At 48.1% G+C, this 27,152-nt stretch overlaps 1 protein-coding gene and 2 long non-coding RNA genes across 3 annotated transcripts in view; 2 read left to right on the forward strand and 1 right to left on the reverse strand.

Annotated features, from left to right (window-relative positions):
* LOC132528253 (uncharacterized) overlaps positions 1-23,563 on the forward strand; it is a 126,286-nt gene extending 102,723 nt beyond the window's left edge. Inside the window, exon 4 of the long non-coding RNA XR_009543144.1 lies at positions 23,401-23,563. This is a non-coding gene — a long non-coding RNA (uncharacterized LOC132528253). The remainder of the gene's footprint in view (positions 1-23,400) is intronic.
* The window catches only part of LY86 (lymphocyte antigen 86), a 50,178-nt gene that overhangs the window by 3,581 nt on the left and 19,445 nt on the right, over positions 1-27,152 (reverse strand). The window contains exons 2-4 of the mRNA XM_060164286.1: positions 21,144-21,230; positions 19,760-19,888; positions 377-429 (exon numbers count right to left, since the gene is read on the reverse strand). Of these exons, the coding sequence (XP_060020269.1) occupies positions 377-429; positions 19,760-19,888; positions 21,144-21,230 (269 nt within the window). The remainder of the gene's footprint in view (positions 1-376; positions 430-19,759; positions 19,889-21,143; positions 21,231-27,152) is intronic.
* LOC132527744 (uncharacterized) overlaps positions 25,235-27,152 on the forward strand; it is a 116,737-nt gene continuing 114,819 nt past the window's right edge. Inside the window, exon 1 of the long non-coding RNA XR_009543067.1 lies at positions 25,235-25,302. This is a non-coding gene — a long non-coding RNA (uncharacterized LOC132527744). The remainder of the gene's footprint in view (positions 25,303-27,152) is intronic.

Consider the following 27,152-nt stretch of genomic DNA (forward strand, 5'->3'; position numbering starts at 1 on the left):
TTCTCTGAACGAACAGCCTGTCTGTGGCTGCCGCCCTTGCCTCAACAGCTCTAGCAGTGTGGAGACTCCCCAGACAAGGCCAACCTGTGGGACAGGGCCCCAGGATCCCTCCCCACGGGAGCTGTCTACACAGGGGCTGCCCCACAGGACAAAAGTGTTAAATAACCAAAATGCCGAAACCTGTGCGTCAAGCATTAGTAAGTGCCCACGACGAGGTAGCCGCTTCACTGAGAAAGGGCTTTCTTCGTGACGGGCCAACAAAAGCTTTACGTTTTTAGTTTAATTCGCTCCTCCACCTCCTCTGCGTCTCCTTCTTTAAGAAACTGCTAGATACAGTCATTAAGGAACAAAACAAAACAGAAAACCAAAACCTTACCTCAGGAATTTCAAATCCAGGATTGTAGACAGGGCCGGCATAAGAAATCTGCTCTGGAGAAACAGACAAAACACACATAAGGTCATTCAATCATTGAAAACAAGAACGATTTGCTCTATTATCTGTGATTGCTGTGCTCTGGGGATCCATTGATGAAGACAAATGTCTCTGTGCAAACGTTGTTTATATGCTAATGAGGAGACTGACGGAACCTAAATCCCTAAATGAGATAGCATCCAGACTGTAAAAAGCCCGAGAAGGAGACACGCAGGTCACGGGAGGGAGGCAGGTGGAGGGACGGTTAGGAGGCCAGGCTGGCCCTGGGATGCTCAAGGTTACATCCTAAGACAACTTCTGACAACTGATTGACCTTAGACAGTTCTGATCTCTTTGGGCTCAGTTTCCTCGTTTTTAAGATGGGTATAATAATGACAATAACAGAGCTGAGAGGAATGAGGAGAGTTAATCAACATAAAGTCCTGATAACAATGTCTGGAAAGCCCTCAATAAATATTTACTAAAGTTACAAACTGGGAGATGCCATGTTTTGAGAAGGCGGGCTGGTCCGGGAAGGCATGGCTAAGGAGATGACGTTGCATGATACGATCTCCCTGAGGGAGGAGAGTGAGGCAATTATTATTATTATTATTGAAAACTTTTATTTGATATTGGAGTACAGTTGAGTAACAACGTTGTGTGTCAGCTTCAGGTGTACAGCAAAGGGATTCAGTTACACATATACATGTGTCTCTTCTTTTTCAAATTCTTTTCCCGTTTAGGTTATTACAGAATATCGAGCTGAGTTCCCTGTTCTGTACAGTAGCTCCTTGTTGGTGGCTATCTGTTTTAAATACAGCAGTTATTTAAAGAGCTGGATGAAGAGCACTGCAGCGCCGCGGAATAGGGACAAAGGCCCTGATGTGGAAAAGAATTTGAGAATGTGGAAGGATGGAAGGCAGATGGAGTTACCAAAGCAGAGTGAACGCAGGGGTCCATGCTGGGAAGAGATTGGAAAGACTGAGGGGAGGCAGATGTTCCAGGACCTTGAGGGCACAGTGAGGAGCCAGGTGGCAAAAAGTCAAGTGAAGATACCTAATCTATGCTTTGAAGAGATCGTTCCGCTGTGTGGAGAGGCCTAGAGTGGAGGCTGTTTAGTGGCCAAGGAGAGCGATGGGTTGGTGAAGCATGGTGGTAGGGGGGAGATGGAGAAAAACTAATGGAATCAGGATGGTATCGGGAGGGTTTGGGACTGAGCATCTGGGTAGATGGGGTACCATTCATTGAGATGGGGGAGGCTTGAGAAGAAGGAGTGTGTGTGTGTGTGTGTGTGTGTGTGTGTGTGTGTATGTGTGTTAACTAAAGAGCCCTATTTCTGGGAGGTGGTTATTAAGGGTCCTTGAAAGCAGTTGGTCACATGACTTTGGAATATGGGGGAAGAGGTCAGGGATAGAGCCAGGACCTACTGGAGTCAGGATGAGGATGAGACCTCCCCTAAGAAGACAGACTTAACAGACAGAGAAGGGGGAAGGGCCAGGACCACTCCTGGGTCCCTCCAACATTCAGGAGTTAGGGAGAAGAGGGGAGGACAGCCAAGGAGACTAAGAAGGAATGGCCATGGAGTGGAGGGTAACCAGGGAATGGAGGGAGCAGAGAAGCCAGGAGGTGGATGGTTTTCAAAAAGGAGGGTACAGTCAACCATGTTGAATGCAGCTGAGAGTTTATGTAAGATAAGGACAGAAATGTGCGGTGGACTTGGCAACATGGAGGTCATTTGGTGACCTTGACAGAAACACTGGAGAAGTGAGAACAAACGCCCAAATGGGGTGAGTTGAAGACCAATACGGAGGTGAGAGAAGCAGAAAAAATGAATGAAAACTGGAGGAGGGTGTGGGTTAAGAAGGTTGTTTCTCTAAGATGGAGACACTGTACCATATTTGTCATTTGAAGTTAATGATCTTGAGAGAGATTGAAGACGCAGAAGAGAGGAAATAATGGAAAGGATGAGTGTTTCAGAAGGCGGCAGGGGAGGGATTTGGCCCTGAGAGGAGCACAAGGGTTGTTCCCATGTTTATAGGAGAGAAAACAGAGCAGAACAGGTTCAGACGTAGGCAGATCTGTAGATTGGCCAGTGGACCAATGGCAGGCTCCTGTCTGATTACTTCTGTTTCTTAGTGAAGGTCATGGGCAAAGAGGTGGAGGAATGTGGACGGTGCGGAAGAAAGTTACTTGAAAAACGACAGGATTGCTAGGCAGTGTTGCATTTGTTTGTTTGTTTGTTGTTTTTTGGGTTTTGTTTTGAGATTTGTGGCATAAATTTCAAGAGACTGCAGTCAGCCCAGATGCGTATTTTCTCAGCAACATTCAGTAGCTCTGATCAAGGGTAGAGGGGGTAGATGGCTGAGTTGGGGTCTTGCTAGACAAATGTAAGGAGAGGAAGGCAAGGCTGTTGGGAAGAGATGCAGGGAAGTTGATGATAACAGACCACGGAATCTGAGGAGGGTACGGGAGACGATGAAGGCGGGAGGGGTTGATCGATAGTAAAATCTGCGGTGGAGTCGGCTGAATGGAGTTTCCGTCACTGCGATCCACGACCTAGAGTACCTGAGCTGAAGGATGTGGTGAAGCCACAGGGAGGACGGCTTGACGGCGAGATTTCAGAAATGGCGCCCTTGCTGCAGTGACCACGTGCAGGGCTCACGTGGGAGACAGTGCTGAGGCGGAAAGGGGGGCTTGGGTGTTGGAGGTGAGCGGGTCCAGGGGTTGAGACATCGTGGTGCTGGGTGGGTTCGTGTCAGTGTTGAATACTGAAACCTCAGACGGTGGCCGTCTCCTCTGTGATCCCCCAGCACCGTGCACTTAGCATACGACGAGCAGAGTGGCACAGACTCTGGGGCCAGACTATCCGGGCTGGGCTTGAATCTTGACTCTTTTTCTTGCCAGGTAAACGGATTGCGTAACATCTCTGTGCCTCAGTTTCCTTATCAGGAAATGGGGTGATAATAATATCCACCCCATGTGTTGTGCACGTTTAGCACACGTAAGACTCTTGTAACAGAGTTCGAAGAGGGACGGGCGCATGGTAAACACTCAACTAGGACTTGCCTAGTTCATCCGCCAACCCACACTACTGGCGTCCATTTAAAAGAGGCCAGGCGCTATGCTAGGTGCTGATGCCACAGTAGACAAGAATGTTATGTGAACCACCTGAATCACTGAGCACCCAGAACTCTACTCAGTTGTTTACAGGGCTGTCTCCTTCTCCAGTCAGGACCTCTGCGTCTCCTGGTTTACACAGCTCGCTGTACACTGCACAGAGCCCAACACACGGCTGGGGTGCAATATATGGTTAATGAATGAGGCCATCAAATGAGCAGACCCAGAGCCAGGGTGCGGTTTGCCAACCAACTTCATTCTTGCTCACGCTATTGTAATCCTCCTTCTGCTGGAAGGGTCCAGGCCTGGCACGTGCTGACAGAGAAAACAGGATTAGGGAAGGAGCCACTCAGAGCCGCCAATGCGGTGATGAGGGTGGAGGGATGGTGGGGGAGGAGGCAGGAGAACAAACGCTTATCAGTTTATTGATGGCGTTGGGCGCCGGGCTCCTTAATGGCACGGTGATTTCCTACCTCGCCCAGCACCTGCTGCTTAACAGCTGCTCAGTTAGTATTTGGAGACAGACCAAGCTCTCCCCAGTTAAGGGGCAGGGGCAGTGGCGGCGTGGCTGGCGCCAGAGCAGCTGCCCACATGGAACCATGTCAGGGGCATGAGGGTAACCTGAGACCTGAACTTCTACCACAAGACCTGTGCCTAGCATAGCCCTTGGCTTCTGTTCAATGCCCATGTCCTACCCTTCCTTCCCACGGTCACTTCCTGGTACCTTGCAGGGATGACACGCAAACCTGGTGGGGGGGAGGACATCCCTATTTCATTGCTCGAAATGTACTGCTCCATTCGTTGTTAAAAGGAAACATATTTGTTTGTGGATATAAGCAAGAGGCTTATTGGAAACTGCTGCTCTGTACGATGTGGTATTAGAAATAGAAATGTTGAGGTCCTGAATCATATCCTCAGGAATCTTCCAGTGCGACTGGGGAAGAGTCAATGACTAGCTACAGAGTTAACTGTGTGAGGGGTGAGCAGAGGGTGTGGGCGGTGGACCTAAGAGAGCAGAGAGCTCAGCGGGGCTGCCGGGTTTCATCCGTAGGGCTGGAGGGTCTACGGCCCCAGGGCATACCGTTCCCGTTAGGATCCATGCTGCCCCTGGGGTTGTGCGGCACAGGGGCCCGGCTGCCAGTACGTGGTTTCTTTTTAGGACGTGATCTATTATCTCTTCCCTAGTGTACACTCTGACCCGAGTCAGGGCGATCTGAGCAGAGGGTCGAAGAGACTGGGGACCCATCTACTCTGGCAAGAGATGCTTTGCTTCATTTCAGCCTAGAGCTGTCCACTTGCAGCCTTGTCGCTGATTCTGGGACTCCTAGGTAGCCTTCCAAGAAAATCCCTTTGCTTTTGTTGGCTGGACTAGGTTTTTGCTGCCCGCAGCTCAGGGACCATGGTCGCTAGGGGCAGGAACCAGTTAAAATCCCTCATGCTGGCCCTTGGAGAATGGGACACAGCCGACTCAGGAGCAGGGTGTGAGGACGGGAGTGAGTGTGTCCATCCATGTCAGGTCTGGCTGGATTCCCTCGGACACGTCTCGTACCCACTTCATACTTCTATCTAGTGTTCTGAGGTGACACAGTGCAAACTGCTTGACCCTGGAGGCTGAGAGATGGGCTCAGGGCCCAGCTTTCCTACTCACTAAGTGTTGATGGGTGATTTGCTTTCAACTATCCTGCGACTCAGCTTCTGCGCTTGCAAAATAGAAATAGGAACACCTCACCTGCAAGGCATTGAGAGGGCTCGGAACTTGTGTGTCAGCTCACGGAGAAGATTGGGGTCCCCAGGAAGGGTAGAGACAGCAGTTGTTCGTTGTACAGTTATTCACTGGATGTGAAGGAGAGTGAGGTGTGACGGCTTGCGTAGGGGATGCTGAGAAACGCACCAAGGCTGGGTTTGGGAACCTTCTTCCTGAGCCTATGTGCGGAACTGCTAAGTTCTGCTGGTATCTTTTTTGTTTTTCTTTTAACTTCTGTTTTAAAAAATGTATGAGTGCTGTTCTTGGAAGAACACCAGGCGAGTGATATCTAGCATTTTGTTTTGCTCATTTAATGCTCTAAGATTTGCTCATTTGTGCTTCACTATTAAGGTCCTTTACTGGGATGAAAGAGTGTCATGAACTAGATCCTCTTCACTTTACAGTTTCAACTGGAGCTTTTCTGGGGACCCACGAAGTTCCTGAGAGTTGCTGCAAGTAACTCATGAAACTATCTTTTTTTTTTAACCGGATGAAACAACACCTTCCTTTTTCAGATCATCTCTGATTCGGAGATTCCTTTAATTAACATCCTCACACTCCAATACGATAAAAAGAGCCTCAGTATGTCTGTATCCACTTCTTCCTTTCCTTCTTTTGGATTCTTGATCAGTTTTTTTTTTTTTTCTTTTTTTTGCGGTACACAGGCCTCTCACTGCTGTGGCCTCTCCCGTTGCGGAGCACAGGCTCCGGGCGCGCAGGCTCAGCGGCCATGGCTCACGGGCCCAGCCGCTCAGCGGCATGTGGGATCTTCCCGGACCGGGGCATGAACCCGTGTCCCCTGCATCGGCAGGCGGACTCTCAACCACTGCGCCACCAGGGAAGCCCTTGATCAGTTTTTAATTGCAGTGAGTTAAAGAACTTCACCCTTCTGCCTCTGAATACTTGAAGTCATTTCTGCCGGTCAGCTTTTCCGGGGACCCAGGTCTTTGTGTGATTGGCACACAGTGTCTTTTTAGAGAGGAAATGGATTTTAAAATGTGGAAATTAAAGGTCCCAAAGAGTGTGGATCAGACTGATAAGAGGCCGCGAGCTGCTCAGCAACCGGGGCGGATCCTGGCCCGGAGGGAAGTGCTTGTTGATTGTGTGGATTTCGTTAGATGGAGTCTCACCATTTCCCAGCCCTTGCTATCATCTTACGGGAATTCCCTGCGGTCTTTCAAACTTATTACAAAATGTCATCAATATTTAAGCATCATTAAGGTTCTTGACGGTATAAAAATACTTCGAGTTACAATTTATCAAAAATAGGCCGATTGTATATTCAGAGCAAAGACTGTTTTACATGGATCCTTTATTCATTTACTCCCGTTTGACCCCCAGGGACTGGGGGGCAGCGTTGAACTAGGAGGACACAGCCCACGTCCTGCCGTCCCGTGAGTGGGCGGCGTCATGGGGTCCAGGAAGCGTGAACAAGGGCTGCTGTGGGCAGTGGTCCCAGGGTGAAGAGGGAGGTTCCAGGCAGACCAAGAGCCTCGTCTCTGGAGTGAGAGGGAGTGAGCGCTTTACTCTGAGTAAACTCTACACTTGTCGTTCCTCTCTGCCTTCGGGCATTTCCTTAAAGGCACCAGATGCAGCCACTTGTGAACCACATCCTCAGCTCCCGAGCCCTGACCGGCCCTGCTTCCTTCGGTCTCCGACCCCAGAGGGTGTGTCAGCATCTCTGGTCCCACCGGGCAGTGCTGAGCTAGTTGCTGGGTAGGGCCCTCATTTAAATTAATAAAGAACCTGCCTGGGGTGGGGACACAGAGGAGTGTTCACTTCTTCTGGGGTGGATGTGGCTGTAGATTGAACCCCTGTGCGGCCCCAAAGCCTTGAGGTTCTATCAAGGTTTCAGTGGATTCCGGGCAGGGGTGGGCAGGTAGCCCCAGGCTAAGTCCAGGCCCAGATCTGATTTTTTTATTATATATTTTTGGTGTGTCCTGATTGGTCAGCTTCTCTGTCTCCTGGGCCATGCAGCCTGTTACCCTCTAGAGCCTCGGCAGGTCCCCCCTGAGGGGAGGTCAGAGGAGGACTTCCGTGCTGTGAGCATGCCTGCACCATCTCGAGAGCGATCCTGCAGCTACACTGGTGCAGTAGGGCAGACGGGGCCACAGGGGATGTGAGTGGGAGCGGAGACTCCCAGTGTCCCGGGCCACGTCCCTTAGCCCGCTGTGGAATCACGGCAGCCCAGGTGGCAGCCACCACGCTCTCCGACATCCTCCCAGGTCAAGGGCTTCCCACTTTCCTGCTGCTCAGCAGTCCATGGAGGGCGACTGGGCGGTGCAGGACCGTGTCCCCCGGAGGACGCCCTCAACCAGGGAGGATTGGAATCCAGGGATAAATGCCCGCAGCCTTCTGACCTTCAGAAGGATGATTCTGAGACACACATCTCGGTTCCCCAAGGGTCCAGTGGGCCGACCCTGCTCCACGCTGGTAATCAGGTCCCTGACACATCGCTCCCTGGCTTTTCCTCCTGCCCCGAGTCCGTCTCACTCCTCTCTCACCCTGCTTCCTGACATCACTATCCAATAAACTACCCCCCGAGTCCTTGTCTCTGGCTTTGCTGTGGGCGGGGAGGGACCCCAAACTGAGACGCTTCCTGGCAGAAGGTATACTTTTCCCAGTTTGTATGAAGGCCATGTAGGAGCTAGAGGTGGTCCTGGAAAGCTGGCTGCCAGTATATTTGGACCTGTTTCTGGTGATGGAGCCACGCAGCCTAGAATGTAAATCGGAAGCCCCTGGAACCTGTTCTCTGACTTTAGCCCCAAAGAACAGGAAGGAGGGTGGATGCCCTGGGTCGTCCCTGTGACGTCTCCAGCGTCACCCTTCCAGAGAGGATACGGCGAAGAGAGAGGTGAGGACCGCACCTGTGCCCGGAAGAGGGTGAGCTGGATGTGGGTGCGGCTGGGAGGGCGCCGGCAAGTCTGAGGGAAGAGGGAGCAGAGAAAGGAGGGGAGAGGCGCGTGGCCAGCCTCGCGGGCTTTTTCCCCTTCATTCAGCTGGATGGAGTTGCACTGTCACTGAGTAGTCCACCCAGTGGTGTAGCCTGTAATATATAAAGTAAACTTGAAAAACCTGGAGTTGAGAGCTTTGGGATTCCTTGGCATGTCAGATGCCCCTTTCGTTGGGAGGATCATTTCTGCTGCTACTGGGGGCTCAGTGGTTAGAACATGATCAGTTTCATCCCCAGCATATCACGAGACGTCCAGCCCGTTATTGGCCCCTTTGGCTGCATAGAGGGTCAGCCTGTTCCAGGAATCGTAGCTTGTCCTTGTCAGAATCACAGTGGTACTTTGGAGCTCGTGACTATCTAATCAGAGTTTGGGCTCCTACACAAGTTACCTTAGTTTTGCCCATGCTGACTACTTTGATTTCTTTCCCTGTGCATTCAAACAGGCTTGTGAGATCTTCTGTATGACCCTTTTTTTTTTTTTTTTTTTGCGGTACGCAGGCCTCTTACTGTTGTGGCCTCTCCCGTTGCGAGCACAGGCTCCAGACGCGCAGGCTCAGCGGCCATGGCTCACGGGCCCAGCCGCTCTGCGGCATGTGGGATCCTCCCGGCCCGGGGCACGAACCCGTGTCCCCTGCGTTGGCAGGCGGACTCTCAACCACTGCGCCACCAGGGAAGCCCTGTATGACCTTTTACTACTAGAGAAACCTACTGTTATTTATACTTGGAGACATTCACTGTGTACTTGCAATGGATCATGTATAAAACTATAAAATGAGCATCCTTCCAGGGCTTACTCATTCATGGTCCTGCCATTCCACCTCTCCAGCTTGTCACCCCGCCCTTTTTACCCTAATATCACGCTCCCTCTTCTCAATGACAAACCCCTATCATGGCTCATTGTCCATCTTACTCCCTTTAGAGAAATGTTCTCACATGTGGGTCTTGTCACTGACTTCTAGCCACATAGTTTTTTCTCTGGGCAGGTGACATGGCAGGTGGGAGCTTTATGGGGTCTGGGAAAGGGCGACAAGAACAGCCCAATAAGGCAAACCTTTTCTGAGCAGTGATAGGATCCCCTAACCAAGAAACCCGTATCTTGCCCCAGCTACACGAGCAGCTATATGATCTGTGAAGTTCTCAGAACTGTGACTTCTCGGAGGGCATGTTTCATTGAAAACATACAGAGTATGAGTTTTCCTTGGATTATGGACAATGATTTGGCCTCTTCACATGGTCACGGTATGCAGAGGTCGGACAAGCTGTACTGGTTTTCCATTTGGAGATTGTACAGGCTACTGATGCCCTCCCCCCGCCCCACCAAAGATGTCCATGTGCTAATTCCCAGCACCTGTAAATACTACCGTACAAGGCAAAAAGGGACTTTGCAGATGCAATCATGCCAAAGATTTTGAGTTGGGACATTATCCTGGATGATCTGAGTGAGTCCAGTGCAACCATAAGGGGCCTCATAAGAGGGAGGAGCTCAGAGGGAGGAGGTGATGTGAGGATGAAGCAGAGAGGAGTGATGAGGCTACAAGCCAAGGAATGCCAGCTGCCACTAGAAACTAAAAACGTCGAGGAAATGGATTTGCCCCCGAAGCTGTCAGAAGGAACACAGTTCTGCTGACCCTGATTTCAGACTTCTGACGTCCAGAACTGTAAAAGAATACGTTTGTGTTGCAAGTTACTGAGGTCGCAGTGATTTGCCACAGCAGCAGTAGGAAACTAACACACTGATCTTGGACTCAGAGAGGGGCCAAGGGTGGTGGCTTGTTTGGATTTGGGGTCCCAGCAAAGGGCCCTTTGGAACCAGGACACCAGCATAATCTAGGATTTCAGCAAAAGAGAAGGTACCCGGGCCTATGGCTGGACTAGAGAGTGAAATTTCTAGCATAAATTCATACAGCTGAACTCAGGACAGATGGTTAAAAAAATTTAGAGCCATATAGAAACTACCAGGTCAGTGATGTTCAATATAGCATTCTGCAAAGAGGCGACTGTTCTATATCTGCAGCATTAAATGTGGCAGCCGCTATCCACATACGGCCATTAAGAGCTTGAAATGTGGCTAGCATGGCTAAATTTTTAACTTCATTTAAATGTAAATGATTTAAATAGCCATCTGTGACTAGTGGCTACCATATCGGACAGTGCAGTTTTAGGTCAGCACTGTCTAATAGAAATATAATGTGAGCCACATTTGTAATTCGTATTTGAACAAAGGAAACAGAAACAAGTGAAATTAATTTAATAATGCATGTGTATTGACCTGAATATTAAAAATATTATAATTCAATATACAACCAATATAAAAGTATTGATGAGATATTTTAAATCCTTTTTTCATACTACTTTTTTTGTACAAAGTCTTCAAAATGTGGTGTATACTCTACACTTAGAGCACATCTCTCTTTGGACGGGCCACATTTCTGATGCTCAGTAGCCACTCAGGGCTTCCCTGGTGGCGCAGTGGTTGAGAGTCCGCCTTTCGATGCAGGGGACGCGGGTTCGTGCCCCAGTCCGGGAAGATCCCACATGCCGCGGAGCGGCTGGGCCCGTGAGCCATGGCCGCTGAGCCTGCGCGTCCGGAGCCTGTGCTCCGCAACGGGAGAGGCCACAGCAGTGAGAGGCCTGTGTACCGCAAAAAAAAAAAAGCCACATGAGACTAGTGGCTACTGTACTGGACAGGGCTAATGATTACGTCACGGTGGCCCAGGAGGTGAAATGATTTTCCCCAACTTCATTTCTCCTACAAGGATTTTTTGTCTTTGCTGCCCAGGTTTCCTCTGTGAGACCTGTAACATCTGGCAGTAAGAAGGGAAGGAGGATTTGAACTTTTTTCCCTACCAAGCTAGTTTTGGATCTCTGTGGATAAGCATTTACTGTGACTCTCAAAGTACAAATTGTGCGTCAGTGGGCTGATCAGATTCCCAGAAATGGAAATGGAGAAGATGGTGGTGGGAGGAGAGAGAAGAGAAGAAGTTGAGTTGATCTTCAGGCACCTGTGGCGGCCACAGGAAACAGCAGTGTGACTGGAAATGATGAAATAGGCATCACGGAGTGTGGCCTTCCTCGGACTGGGGGTCTCAGAGCTCCCAGGCTCTTTGTTACCAGCAACCCATGGGGTCCACGTTTTGGAGTGATCCAGGGGAGCTGGGAGTTGGCCTTCTCAACTAGCTTCTTAAATGCTTATTACACGGAAGTGTAAGTCACTGAATCAGATTTATGAAATTCCACAGCAGGCCGAGAATTTGTAAAGGATCCCATGTTGTCTTGGAGAATTAAAAATTCTTTGGTCCTAGGTCATCATTAGCCTCAATATTTTGGGCTCGACAAAAATAAAGAATTGATGGATTTCAAAGGACAAGTTCGACACATTCTTGGCTCATTTACAAAAAGGCATGAATTTGAAGATGGAGGGAAAGCTCCCAGGGCTACAGGATTCCTTAACAGGCCATATGCTTAACAGGCAATATGTTTTCTTTCTTTTTTCTCACTTTCTTTCTTTTTCTTTCTTTCCCTTTCTTTCTTTCTTTCTTTCTTTCTTTCTTTCTTTCTTTCTTTCTTTCTTTCTTTCTTTCTCTCTCTCTCTCTCTCTCTTCCTTCCTTCCTCCTTTCCTTTTCTTCCTTCCTTCCTTCCTTCCTTCCTTCCTTCCTTCCTTTCTTTCTTTCTTTCTTTCTTTCTTCTCTCAGTAAAAAAAGTCATTTTTTTTTTTTTGCTTGGTCATTGCAGGCACCCTCTCTAGGGTGACCATTGTTTCTATTGTTCGTTTTGTTTTGGGCAGTTCAAGGGTGGGCATTTTCTGCCAATGCAATAATAAACCACCGTTTTTGCTGATTCTCCATGAACGTGCTGCAGCAGCTGCTGCCTGGTTATCACAAGCAGGAAATCCACAGCTACCTGAGGTATGCAGACAAAGAATAAAACATGAAGAGAAGAAAGGCTGAAGGCTAAACTGCTGGTGAGTCAAATTTCCAATTCCATGAGAAATGCAGACAGGACTCTCTCCTCAGGCGAAAGGGGGCTGCGTAGGCTCTGCTTCGTCAGCCACCAGAGAATACACAGCTTGGACCAAAGTCAGGCTCCTGCTACCTCTGAGGAAGAAGGTCCTAAACTTCTAAGCCTCCAAGGCTCTGCTGCCTCTCCAGGCCTTGTTCAAATGCAGACTTCCACTCTGAGAATGACGACTTCAGGGGCTCAGAGCCCTTGCTTGAGAAATCCCGCATCAGCTGCAGCGCGTCGCTGCCATTTATCTCTTGCTGAGGGCGTCCTGTATGGCAGACTCTGTTCTAAGGGCTTTGTCTATATTGTCCGATTTTATCCTTACAACAATCCCATGAAGCCACTTGTACCTCCTTGTTGTCAGATGCAGAAACCAAGGCTCAGGGTAATTTTGCCTGAAATCATGTAACCATAAGGGACAGTAACGGTTCGTCACTATGTAAGTGTGGCTTCCAACCCTGTGCTTATTCGTAACCAGGCTAGTGGTTCCCAAGGTGTGGTCCTTAGACCAGCATCATCAACCTCATCTGGGGACTTGGAAAATTCTCAGGCTCCTCCCTGGAGGTGCTGAAGGGGACACTGGGGGTGGGTCCAGCAAGTTGGGGTTGAAGAAATCCTCCAAGTGATGCTGAGGCAGGTTCGAGTTTGAGAACCACTGGACCGGGCTAAGCTGCCCGCTCTCCAGGGGTGAGGCAGGCAGCAGAAAATCCTTACAAAATAATACTGGCTTTGGCGGCATGCTGCCTGCAGCTCTAACATGACAGTGAGGATGATGATGGCAGAGAACCTGTGTGATTCCCAGGTGGCGGAGAAGCATCGCCCCCTCCGGGGGTCTGTTGACTCATCCAGAGGAAATGGAACCAAGACACACGAGTTCCCACGTAGGCCACACTGTCATCTGGGCTCTGACCAGTGGTGGGTGAAGCACAGGCCCAGAAGCTGGGATGGGGAGAGACTGAGGAAAAATCCCAAGGACCAGCAGAGCAGAAAGCCTGAAGCAAAGCAACTTGGAGAAGCAAGAGGTCTACAACGGCCCAGAAGTCGAAGATGAGCAAACAGGCAGGCGATGCTACCCCAGAGAAGATGTATTCTTAAACTGAGGCCTCAGGTGAAGCCACTTATTCCCCTTCTTTTAGAGCAGAAATCAGTGACTGAGTTCCTGGGGCCTGCATTTATTAGTAACGTGTGCCGGGAATGCAGAACATTTGAAAATTGAGGCCCGAGGTCAGGCTGCGGTGTGCTTGGTAGAGGCTTTTGGGCCACTGGCATGGATAAACGGTGGAGCTTCTTCAAGGTAGCACTTGCCTGGAAGGTGTTTTGTCCTGTTTTCTCCTATAGGTGCAAGGTATGAGGCATTTTGCAGAAGGCGTTTGTGGGAATTTTTCCAAATCGAGGCAATTTCCAAGCTTCTTCCATTTCTTAGACCCGAGAAAAAGAGCACTTAGAAACAGAGACAGCAAGGGCAATGGAGCTCTAGCTGATGAAACGTGAATTGCTGATCTGGACAGAGCCGTTAGGACTGAACTCTATAGTTACTGTCAGATTGAGAAGCCTTTGCAATTGATGGTCTCGGGTGATGTCCGGGCTCACGTTTTCAGTGTGAACCAGGACAGACAAGAAATGCCCAGGTTTTTCAAGAGGGAGAGAAGACAGGTGGCTGGCATGAGCGCCCACTAAGATTTCACCTTCATCTATTCATAGGTGTGAAATCAGTGAGATGTGCAGGAGCGTCCCTTAGCTGCCGTCAGGAATAGTATCTGCCTTGCGGGCAATGTCAAGTCAGACCTGAAAAACTGTTCTCAGGGGATCTTCTCTGCCGTCTATTGAAATTCATCTAATTATGATGTATTCCCCACTTTGGACAAACACTGAACGTAGGTAAGCTTGGATTTACACAAAAGATAAACTAGGGAGCAATTATTTCTTGACTCATCAGCTTGCAAAACGTGTCACTATCATACTTACTTTAATTCCAAGCTTTCCCGATGCATTCAAAATTAAGTCCACAACTAATGTTTGCCTGTAGCCTATATATTGCACGAAGTGAGGTATGTCAATATCTGCTGTGTGTATCTCATAATAGATTTTTGCTCCTTCTGGAAAGCAGTTGTTGCACATGGTCAGGGATGGGTGCACCTGCGTCAGCAGTTCTCACGGGACTGCTGTCTTCTCTGCGATTCTGACACATGTATGACGTCAAGTCCTCTCATCATGTTTCCTCCATGTCAATGACAGCCGTCAAGTGTCAAAGAAGAGCCCTTACCCTGAAGGTCTCCTAGTTTATGATCTTATATATCCTGTGCGTACGTGTGCACACACATGCACATGTGCACACACGCAGGCACACGCTATCTAACCACATGGAGATTCTACCGGCATTAGTCTTATAACTTGAGACACAGACCTACTAGAGAATGGACTTGAGGATATGGGGAGGGGGAAGGGGAAGCTGGGACAAAGCGAGAGAGTGGCGTGGACATATACACTACCAAATGTTAAATAGCTAGCTAGTGGGAAGCAGCCGCATAGCACAGGGAGATCAGCTCCGTGCTTTGTGACCACCTAGAGGGGTGGGATAGGGAGCGTGGGAGGGAGGGAGACGCAAGAAGGAAGAGATATGGGGATATATGTATATGTATAGCTGATTCACTTTGTTATAAAGCAGAAACTAACACACCATTGTAAGGCAATTATACTCCAATAAAGATGTTAAAAAAAAAAAGAAGTTTACTGCAGCTTCCCTCCTCAGGGTTAGTAATTAGGTGGGGTCTCTAGGGACATTCAATTTAATCCCAATTCAGTCGTAAACATCGATGGAGCCAGTCTGAAAGCATCAAGACCAAGCAAAGCAAATGGATCTATATGACCTGATGCCAGGAGGAGAGAAAGGAGCAGGAAGTAGAGTAGGAAGTAAAACAGGGGCCGAGTTTGATTCCTGCTAAATGAACCCACAGCCAGTAAAGGGGGCTGTGGGAACACAGGGAAAGAGTACAGAATGGATACGAGATGATCCAACACTTTGATTCAGATTCTGTGTAACTCCAAGTATCATTGAGTGTTGAGTAGATTATGATTCTTTTTTGAAAACTCTTATTTACTATCCGGAGGGGAGAGAATTCATCCTCTCTAGTCTTTCCTACAAAGATCAACTAATATTTAAAAGAGCAACCTTGTAAATTTATTATACTAATGAAAGAGATTTCCAAAAAGATGAAAATAAGGTTCTGCAGTGCCACCGTTTAGAGGTAATCATGATTAACACCTAAGTGTATACTGTTCCAGAGTGTTTTGGTGTATACACTTGCATACATTTTAATAAAAACAAAATCCAATAGTAGGTACTCTTTATGGCAGCTTCTCTGTCACTTAACAATATTTTTATGAGTATCTTTTTATGTACCTTCATAATCTCCTACAGCATCACTTAAAAGCACAGCAGATTGTACCTTTGTTTGGCTGAAAAATTGGCTGAATTCCGCCAATTCCCTATAATTGGACCTATAGGCTGTTTCCCCCAAATTATCCATCACACCCTAAATGGGAAGGTCAAAAGAGCATCATTGGCTCTTCGAATCCCATGTGCTTTTGCCTTAGAGCTAGCTGAGGAGGATGCAGAAGAAAAGGCAACATTTTATTCACACAGTCTTATTAAGCCTGACCCATTCTGCAGTGTTGTCTGGCTTGGGGAGCAGCCGGCTGGGTGCAGAGGAATGCCTCATAATGCCGTGGAAACATAACTCAACTGTGGCTGATACCGTACGTACTGTGTGGCCTGTGGTGGGGACACAAGTCTTGTCACCGCTCTGCTGAGAAGGACCTGCAACCCCGGAGGCACTCAGCTTTCTCCTTAATACATCACCAGCCATCACTGGTGTTTGAGCTGGAATTGACCTCACTGCTCATTGGTGCCGTTTTGTCCCCTTTTCTAATCACTTCTTTTCAATAGAATCATTCCTGCAGTAGGCTTGTGGGTGGGTTAAAAAAATTTAATAACTCTGAATGTAAGATTTTACTCTTTCTTGGCTTATGTAATTTACATAAGCATTTGTTTATGCCGCATTTGTGTATCGCTTTTCTGATCAAATTTCCTGGCGATTCCGCAAGTTTGGCTTCTCAGCCCCCCGGTGCAATTATTAACCCCACAGCAAGAAAGCCAATAAATGGCTGCAGGGCTGCCCAGTGTTCAGATAAGATAAACACCACCCTTTCAAGCTGCTGAACTGAATTGGACGACCTCCGTTTTGGGGAATAATATCTCTTCCGTTTTGTTAAACTTATTAAAACCATTCACGGAGGAAAAACTAGCTCAGTGTTTTTAAACTTGGAGGACCAAGATATTTACTAGGGTTTGATGTGCTTTTTGCCTGTGGCATGCATAAACATCATCAGATGGTCACTTCTGAAGTGGGCTGGTAAACTTGCATTTAGTCCATCATACGCAAATTCAATTATTTATTATTCGGTGCCAGGCTCTCTTTGTCAGGTCTGCAGAGATAGAAAGGAGCAAGAAAGATTCCCCCTTCCTTCAGGGAGATCACAGTTTGAAGTGTCTTCCTTCAAGGAAGACTCACACGCACACACACTATATAGTATAACTTCAACTGAGATAAGTAAGAATGTGATACTCCAGGAGGATCCAGAGGGAGCATTTCACCAGGCTGGGGGCTGGAGGAAGGTTTCCCAGAGGAGGTGATCCTTGAGTTAGGTCTGGGCAGAAGACAAAGGGGGAACAGATATTCGAGGCCAAGGGGACCATCAGAGCAACGTCATGTGAGTGAAAACACAGGGTGTGGTCGGACAGTGGCAAATGACTTATGATAAAGCTGGCGCTAAGGGTGCATCCTTGTGGGGCAGCATGTGTCTAGAAACAGGCTAGAGTCAAATGTGTGATGAACTTTGGTCACTAAAGAACTTAGACTTTGTTCTGTAGAGATGGGGACTCTTGGAGTCTTTTGGGAAGAGGGGAGACGTGATCAGATCGGTATCTGAGAAAACCATGCTGGTGGCAGTAGGGAGGGAGGGAAACCAATTAGAAGCCATTTCTGTCATCCAGGAGGGAGATGGGGAGACTTTATCCAGGGAGTAGAAGGAAGGAGGAGTGAAGGACAGCCCAGTATGTGTCCTTTCTTACTAAGCTGGCGGTACTTCCAAGCATACCACTATGCCAGTATGCTTGGAAGAATGCATACCATACATTTGGGTTCAAGAATACTTATTTGGGAAGAACACTGGAAAGATAAGCCAAAGACAGGAGATAGGACAGTAGGCGCTGGCTAGAGGTATCAGCTTATGAAGACGTCAATCTTTCTCAGGGGTCTTATTATTTAGTTATCAGTTCAAGATGCTTTGAGGTCCTCCAAAACATTCTGTAAACTCAGGAATGCTGGCAGACCAGCAGCATTTTATGCTATATTATATATAGCCTCTAACTGAACCTAAGGCAATCAGGAAAGTAATTCTGTATTAAATTTCCCAGATTGCCCTGTTCCAACAGGTTGAATCCATTGGGAATGACCTCTACCCATCCAGTTTCCTTGGCATTTTATACCTCTTTAATGCAACTTGGAAGAGTTGTCTTGTGACTCTCCAATCCCTTCAGACCGTCATGAATGGCTTTGAAGGCAGAAACTATTTTTGGTTCATCTTCAGGCTCCCCAAAGTGCTTGGCATGGAGTAGGAACTTAGTGTGGAAGGAAGGAAGGAAGGGAGGGAGGGAGGGAGGGAGGGAGGGAGGGAGGGAGGGAGGAAGGAAGGAAGGAAATGGGAAGGAGACTGACTGTAGGGTGAGGAGTTTGGTACAGGCATGGCCGAGGGCAGGTAGAAAAAGTTAAATAGGGGCCAACTCATGAAGAGTTCACCGTGCTAGGGGAATACATCAATGCACCCGATTAATCAGAAATATTTCCAGTAAGTTGAAAAAGGAAAACTGACTAATCATTCTTTGGTAGGTTAGTTAAGAATTTTAAAATGTCCTGATTCGAAACAAAGACAGATCACTGGCCAGAAAGAGTTCTTAAATAATAAATTTTAAATAAACTCCTGGTCAAAAGCACATTCATACATTTCATTGTTTGTTCTTTTGCTCGTTCATTCCTTAGAAGCCAAGATTACGGCTCTGGAGCCAGCCTGTCCAGGTTGAAGCCATGTGTCCCTCACCAGCTCTGTGACGGCACAAGGTCCTAAAACTCTTTGCCTTGTTTTCTGCATCTGTAGAGTATTAATAATACTAACTCTTGAGGGTGGGGTAGGAAGCAAATGACTCACTGGATGAGAAGCTCTTAGAACAGTGTGTGGTATACCAGTGCTTAATATTGCATTAGCTGTTTCACTCTGTATATGTGCCGTTCTTAGCACTCCCTATGTATCAGTGCATTCAATATCCTGGGAATAAGAAGGTGGAGATGGTAGCACCCCATCCACAGGAAGTCTATGGGCGATGACAAATGAGAGTGAGGGATTGGAGGCCAGCATGGCAGGTGCTAGAATTGAGTTATGAGTCCCACACTTCAGGGAGCAAAGAGGAGGGTCGCGAGGGATGACTGAGCTGAGGCTTGTTGCCTGCACGTCACAGCCAAGTCCAGCCTGCTCCTTCCAGCCTGCACGCCCTAAATTCCCCCATTTTCCTGCACAAACCTCCCTTGTCTGCATCCCTTAGGATGGGAAGGGGACCCCAATTCTTCTCGATTGTTTGTTTAGAAAGCACAACTGGCTGATTTCTCTCTAGTTTGCGTGAATGTGGAAATAGAGAAGCAGGTGTTTGTGGGCTGTGGGATTAAGGGGCTGCTCCCCCTTGGCCGACGGGGACGGGAAGGAGGCCCTGGGAAGGGGGACGAGAGCAGCTTCCGGGGAAGGTCAGTCACAGGTCAGACCCAAGTTTTAGTTAAATACACAGAGGCATCTCAGGGCCTCAGTGAAGACGGTGGTGAGGACAAAGGAGGACGTGGCGGGGGACAGGCCAGAGTAGGGTACGACTAGCAGAGGGTTGGGGGTTGGTGAATTGGAGAAAGAGGAGATAATACAGCGGGTTTCACACTTCTATTCAGTATATTTTGAATCAAGATACCTAATGTCCCTATTGGACATTGGCTCAAAGGGAATGACCACAGTTCAACAGTGACATTTGGAAAGCTTCATTTTATCCCGCCAGCGTATATCGAGGAGACCCTGCCACTAAAGGGATCGCTGACGAGAAGCCTGGAAACACTGAATCTCAGTGGATTTGGGGAAACTACTGGTTCTTTCTGTCGCTAGTCATTTTTCACAAGGTGCCACCACTGACAGTAACAAGTTTCTCTTTGTAAACACCCGATAGGCATGTTTCATTTGCTGTTCACACTCCCCCGTAAGGCAGGCCCTGTGGGATGGGCCGTGTGGTCGTTTTTACACAACACGTGATGATACGTGAGGTTAAGCTCGTCCACAGGTGAGGGGGGAGACCCAGACGCCGGCCTGGGTGTCCTGACCTCCACCGTGAGCTCCTGTCCACCTCCCTCTGGGCCTCAGCCAGCCATCAGCCAGCCAGACACCTACCTCCTTTCCTTCTTCCGCAGAAAGAAAACTTGGGTTGATCCACTTCACAGATGGGGTAGGAGAAGTTCAGAATGGACAGGCCTTTACTGAAGAGAGCAATGTCCAGAAACAGCTCCTTGATGTCCTCCCCTGAAGGGAAAGGGAAGACCAGCTTTCCTGTTAGTGTGGGGTTTGCTGTCCATCACAGTGTTCAAAACTCATAAAAGCATGAGCCAAAGGACCTTTCTTTTCCAGAAATCTGCACTGTATGGGGAACAGTTTTCTTTTTTGGTAAAACAGCATTGGGGCAACGCTACTGGGACAGCCCTGGGGATGAAATGCGGCCCTTTCACGAACTTCATCTGCTTGGAGCAGGTAGCTGACCTGCTCCCCTGGCCTGATGCCATGGCCCCTGAATGTGGCGGCCGGGGGCCTGGCTTCCACAGCTTCTCAGCTACGTAGTCCCAGGTGCCTCCCCTGAGAGCAGTGGGCTGTGGTCCAGCCTGCCTACCCTCACTGCTGATGGCAGGCAGACATTGTCCCGTTGTCACACAGGAAGCTTCCGGCTGCTCTGCAGAGCTGGCTCCCGACTTTCTGCCTTTTTCTCCATCCCTCCCTTTTATGTTTCACTCACTCCTCCTTCTATTCCTCTTTCCTCTCTGTCTCTCCCTAAAGCATCCATGGAGCTGCTGGTATAGAGCCCAGAGGCTGTGCAGGGTCTGGAAATATGAAGATGCACGAGAGTTCTTGGCCTCCGGAATGTTCCCTCCGTTTCTCTGGAGTGATCCCACATGCTCAGTTTATTAACTCCTTCTGCCCTGGTTTTGATGACTCTGTGTTAGAAAGGAGATACACTAGCAGCTATAGCAATGTAATGACCAACGGTAATGACACGACCACGTAAAAATAAACAATCAGAAAGCATTCTGGCTCATGGATTGGGGTGCAGGGAGAAGATATTCCATGTCTTTGCCTGTGTCAAGGTTTAAGAACTTATAAGAGCTATTTGGGGAATGAAATAATGCAAAGATAAACCGTGCTGCTGGTTGTGGCTTGTTTGGGGCTGAGATAACTAAGCAAAAAAGGTCTCTCAAGCAGACACCAATATTTAGGCTCAAAATATTTTCTTTATTTTGCTGCATATACTGATTCCAGGTGCTTGTAATACCCAAATGAGTGCCTAGGGTCTTTTTGGTACAAAAGCACAGCATTAAGTGAGAGTTCTGCTCTATCTGGATATTACCCAGAGAGAGAAATGAAGACGAAAATGGCACTAGAGTTAATTCCAGAGAGTGATGGGAGCAGTGGTGTCGCCACAGCCGCCACGGTAAACACGGGCAACTGGGCGTCTGGGCCGCGAAGAGGTTGTGTAATGTTTTATATTATGTCAATAATTTTTACTTACTCAGAATGATTCCAAATCTGATGTTGATATTTGGTTTTACTTGTTTGAGACACTGGTCAACAGACAAGCCAAAATCTTGTAATGCGTCTGCCAAGAAGAAGACAGCAGATTAGGTGTGAGGACACTGCACATGCTGCAAGCTCGTATTCAAAATGTACAGTAATTCTTTTTTTAATTATTATTATTTATTTTAACATCTTTATTGGAGTATAATTGCTTTACAATGGTGTGTTAGTTTCTGCTTTATAACAAAGAGAATCAGCTATACATATACATATATCCCCATATCCCCTCCCTCTTGCGTCTCCCTTCCCCCCCATCCCACCCCTCTAGGTGGTCACAAAGCACCGAGCTGATCTCCCTGTACTATGCGGCTGCTTCCCACTAGCTATCTATTTTACGTTTGGTAGTATAGATACGTCCATGCCACTCTCTCACTTCGTCCCAGCTTTCCCTTCCCCCTCCCCAGGTCCTCAATACCTGTTTTATTCCTTCCTTCCTTCCTGTATCCGAAATACTTTTTTTTTTTTTTTTTTTTGCGGTACGCGGGCCTCCACTGTTGTGGCCTCTCCCGTTGCGGAGCACAGGCTCCGGATGCGCAGGCTCAGCGGCCATGGCTCACGGGCCCAGCTGCTCCGCGGCACGTGGCATCTTCCTGGACTGGGGCACGAACCCGTGTCCCCTGCATCGGCAGGCGGACTCTCAATCACTGCGCCACCAGGGAAGCCCCAATTTTTTTTTTTTCGAAATACTTTTTAAAGTATACAAGCACGTATGACTTTGTACTTTGCTCTTTGACTTGTCCCACAATAATTAACCTAAACACAGAGCTCCTAGAGGCAAGAGCCAGTGTTTGTTTTGTTTGTATTGTTTTGCTTTCCATGTCCTTTTCCTTCATGTTTCCCACTGGGCCCCAGAGAGGACGACTGATTTTAACTGAGAGTCTGTGTTATGTGAGTCACTGAACTGTGCACTTTACGAGCTATCGACTTAATTCTTCAGACTCCCCAGTGCCTAGCACAGAGCCTTGCAGTCGGACACTCCATAAATGCACACATGAGCGGATGAATGGGCTACGCTTCAAATCCACCCTTCAGGGCTCTGCTGTGTGAAGCTGGGGGCGCTCTTCAACCACGTTTCTCCTTTGCCACCTGCCGGAGGTCAGACTGGGGCTGAGCGGGCGAAGGACTTGCTTCTTCTTACCTGCTTGCTGATGCTTGAGCGTGTCGCCCGGCGATGGCCTGTCTCCCTGGCAGTGGCTGTTGGTTCCAGTGTCCAGCTCTCCCTCTCTCTCTCTTTTTTTTTTTACTTTATACTACACTTTATTTATTTTGCCTTATTTTTTTATTATTGGAGTTTTGCACCGTCTTGGCATCAGCTGAGGCTCAGCTCTACTGGCTCCAAGCTTCTGTGATGACGGTACCTCGGAGGCCATCACCCCTTCCCCAGCTGGCAGCGTCTCAGCACCTCAGGCCCTTCTTTCAAGCTTCCAGGTTCTAACAACCCTAACCTCTGTCCTCTGCTCATAGCCCTCTGGGAGCAGCTGCTTCCTCACTGCTTCCTTCTGCTTTTCTGGTTCTCTAACAACTGCTTAACCAACACTCTGTATTAAATTTTCTCCGTGGAGATGACTGACAGGGTCTCTGAATTCCTGACCGGACCTAGACTGATAGAATGAATGACAATCTTGAGAGATAGGCATGACTGTCCTTATTTCACAGGTGGGAAAATAAAGACTCAGAGAGGTGGTGCTGACTTACCTAGGTTCAAGAACTAGAAAGTGGCAGAGTCAAGGTTCAAACCCAGACTTAAAAACAAATAAATAAGACGTTGCCACCCAGTACTGCACAGAGGCACTCACAAAGTAGAGCCTTGAAGACGTATGTTAAGTTTCTGATTAGTAAGATCGCCTGGAACATTTGCATGCAGACATATGGCATTTGCATGCAGACATATGGCATCTGGCGGTTCTGTTTCATAACTGGCTTCAATTTCGGCTTAGCTATGAGCTCACATTGTCGATGGGAGCGTTCCAGACCGTTTAATCACCCACATCGCTGACCTGGAGGGCATATAACTGTCTGTGATATCTGCCGTGGAAATGAGCACTAGGCTATCCAGCCTTGCGAATCTAATCTAGGTGCACTTTCGTTTGATGAACGCCCCTATGATCTGGTCACTAATTTTCTGGGGGGATAAAAGCCATTTTCTCTTATGCTTAGTTTATTTCTTCACTGGCATCTTCGTGTCATCCCAGGGTTTCGTCTTGGAAAATGGGACCGGGGGTAAGGAGACAATTGTTTCTGCTACACATTTGGCGCTCGGGATCGAAAAAGAGGCCAACTAACAGACGTTTGGGAACGAGCATCCTCAAAATTGTGAGCAAATTGAAGTTGCGATCTGCGGAAAGGTAAAAGAGGCTAACCATGTGTCGCTTAGCTAATTAGCAGGTGCAAAATTACACTGTGCTTATCAATATTTTAAATGTATAGATGGAGAGAATAAACTAAGGGCAGGAGAAGGAAATAAACATCTCCCTGGCACTGGAAAAATATTCTTGTTAGGGAAATAATCTTAATAAGAAACAAAGTTAAAAAGGAAGCAGCAGATTGCTCCTCTCTGAGGATGTGAGTATAAAAACAGAAAGATAGATTGCGTAAAAAGTGCTTAGGGCTTTGGTGCTCTTTTCTAGCAGTTATTTCAATTTTATATTTGAGAGCAAATTTTATATTTAAGAGTGAATTTTATATTTGGGAGTGAGTATGCACTTTGCAGTTGTCTTGGGGAAAATGACATCCATTCCTCTCATCCCCCCAATCCCAGCCTCACACACTTATAGCCTTTCCTCTTTTGACTTGTATTTTCACTCTGGCGCTTGGCATGCTCTATACCAGGGGTCCCCAACCCATGCGCTCTGGACCGATAGCGTCCAAGGTCTGTTAAGAACCGGGGCCACACGGCATGAGGTGAGCGGCGGGCAAGTAAGCGAAGCTTCATCTGGTGCTCCCCATGGCTCCCATTACCACGTGCACCACCCCTACACCCCCAAACCCCCCACCCCCTGTCTGTGGAAAAACCGTCTTCCACGAAACCAGTCCCTGGTGCCAAAAACACTGGGGACCGCTGCTTTACACGACATTATATTTTCCTGTAAACCTCTACTAGATGCTTCAAGGCAGGCTCCCTGCTTCAGTGCCCAGCATAATATCTTAAGATTATACTAGGTTCCAAGTAGTGGTTTGTTGAATGAATAATAGAGGTTATGTGTAATCAACTTGTGCAGAACTTTAAAGCCAGATTTCTCAACCTTGTCACTATTGACATTTTGGGTCAGAAATCTTTTTTGGGGGGTGGCTGTCCTGTGCAGCAACACCTCTACCCACTAGAAACCAGTAACATCCCAGCCCCAATTCCAGCCCAAATAGGTTACAGACATTGCCAAATATCCCCTGGGGGACAAACTCGCCTGGTGGAGAACCATTGCTTTAAAGAATTGCTTTCTCAATTGCCAGACAAATGCCTCAGAATCACCTACCAAAATTCAAGATAGTGGGTTGCATTTTTAAAGGAGTTCTCCTTATACAGTGTAAGAATTGATTGGGGGCAAGGGTGGGGGGATTTTTCCTTGGACACTTGCCTCAGGTAATTTTGAGCACATACACATTGGATTATCCGAATGTGGATTCTCTGAAAGAATAAAATGGGAAAGTTAATGAGAGCTGGCGTTCCTGGGCTTCGAGGGCAGAGATACATGTTTCTTCCAGACACTTCACTGTATAGCAGTGAATGGACTGAGGAAAGAGGCAAAGCTTCATAGGAAAATATATGACCTGTTCATGGAAAATATTTTTTCCTTTGCCTCTAAGCTATACCCCCTTTCTGTCTGTTCTGTCCTCATGTGTGACTTCTGCCTAAGAGAGGCCCGCAGTTACAGTGGGCGAGGCCGATGCGCTGCGACCTGCCCTGCTGTCCACACACACCAGGGACAGGTGTGCCTGGAAGGCAGACTCCTCCAACGGCTGACAGGAAATCCCTCGGTGGGTGGGGAGAGAGGCTGGGGAAGCAGCCAGCGGCATCTGCATTCCTGCTAAGGGCAGTCAAATGCGCCCTGGAACTGTTTCATGCGCCTTCATGGAGTAGCATAGACTTAGATAAACGGGTAAGGTTTAGCATGTGCAGGTTCTTTACACATCTCAGCTTCAGAGCCATTCTTGGGCCTTGAGTTCTGTTCGTTGCCTGTGCTCTCCCTGGCAGGGCTGGCCCTGGGCAGTTGTCCAGGAGACGATGAGCTGGCCTGGGGTGTTTCTGGCCAGCGTTGGGTTCTCAACTGGAATCAGGGAGAAGAAGACAAAACTCAGCCTCTGGAAGTGCAGTTCCTCCCCGAGGATGGCGGGGCCGAGGGCCTGGTGGGGCCAGGAGCCGGGGTGTCTCGGGCGAGCCACGGATCCCTAGGCCCTCGAGTCCGTGGTTGTTGCTCTGTGCCCTGTGTCCATCCTCTGTGCTGCTGGTTTCATGGTTTGAAGGACAGAGGACGGGGGGCTGTCTCTCATGCTGCGAGTCTCATTTTCCAACTTCATAGCTCTGCTTGAGGCTTTTACAAAATTTTTGTATTTTGAAATCATTATATTCTCACCGGAAGTTGCAAAAAGATAGAAGTTTCAGGTACCCTTCACCCAGCTTCCCCGCCACGGTGACATCTTACGCATAGTACAGTATCAAAACAAAGAGACCAATGTTGGTACAACCCACAGGGCTCTTTCAGATTTGACTAGTGTTACTCACACTTGTTCACGTGTGCGCATGTGTGCTTGGAGTTCTATGGCTTAGATTTTAAATATTGTTGCAAAGTGGGTGAAGAATTGGCTTTCCTGCTCCCGTGGTGGGGAGGGTGGAATTCCGACAGCAGTGTCACCCTGAAAAAGAGCTGACACCCCTCCGACCTCCCCTCCACTAGCCTTCCCCACGTTCACGTCCAAGTCCATCCAAGGCTGTCCACGACCTTCCTGCTGCGTGAAGGTAGCCTCTCTCTCTTTCTCCTTCTTTCTCTCCTTCTCCCTCCCACTCCTTCCCTCTTTCTCTGTGCTCCCCTCCAGCACTTAGGTGGGCTACATCCTGAGATCCAGAGCACTGACTTTCTTCTAACATCCCTTAACCCACCCATCCCTTAACCCATGACTTCAGGAGCTGATATCACTTCCTCCGTGTGCTGTTGGCAGAAAACAGGCTGCTCCAGGGGAGTTCGATATTCCACAGCATGTTTTATGGCACGTTTCCAATAGAGGCATGGCTTGGGGAGGGTAGAGAAGGACAACAGAGACAGGGGAGGGGCTTAACTGTCAGCACATCGCTCGGATGCACTGGTGAAATCGACTCTAATGGTTTATGGAGAGAAGAAAATCTTGGGCAAACAGAATGTGAGGAAAGCTGGTCTGCTTCTGGTTGGTTAATAAAATAGCACTGGATAGCTTCTTGCTCTTTAATAAAACCCGATATATTACAGTTTTTCAGAGAAGCAGAAGCAATAGGATATATAGAGATGATATCTAGCTAGCTAGCTAGACATAGACACAGATATAACACATAGAGGGTATTTATCATGTACATATATAGAAATATAATATATATAATATCTGTCTATCGAGAGATTTATCTTAAGAAACTGGCTCATATAAGAGGGGCTGAGGGTGAGAAAAAGCCAACTTAGTTTTTAGAAGTATTATAGATAGGGCTGTCCTCGTCCCAGGGAAGCATAGAGAGTGAGCCAGAAACTGTGCCTGGGGAGCCATTGATGGTTCTAGAGGAAGGGCGTGACAGGATCTGACCTGTGATTTCGTTGCCTGCGATCAGTTCTCTCCTTTCTGTCCAAATCCTGGCCTCTCTGGGAAATGTTGCCTTGTTCCCCCAGCTTCTTTCTCTCTGTCCCTACGAACTTAGATCTATGCCAGTTACTTAGCGTAGACTACCTAGTATTCATACTACATACACACTATCTTATATGATACTGTCCTG

This window comes from Lagenorhynchus albirostris, chromosome 10 (assembly GCF_949774975.1).
Source record: "Lagenorhynchus albirostris chromosome 10, mLagAlb1.1, whole genome shotgun sequence".
Lineage (NCBI taxonomy): Eukaryota > Metazoa > Chordata > Mammalia > Artiodactyla > Delphinidae > Lagenorhynchus > Lagenorhynchus albirostris.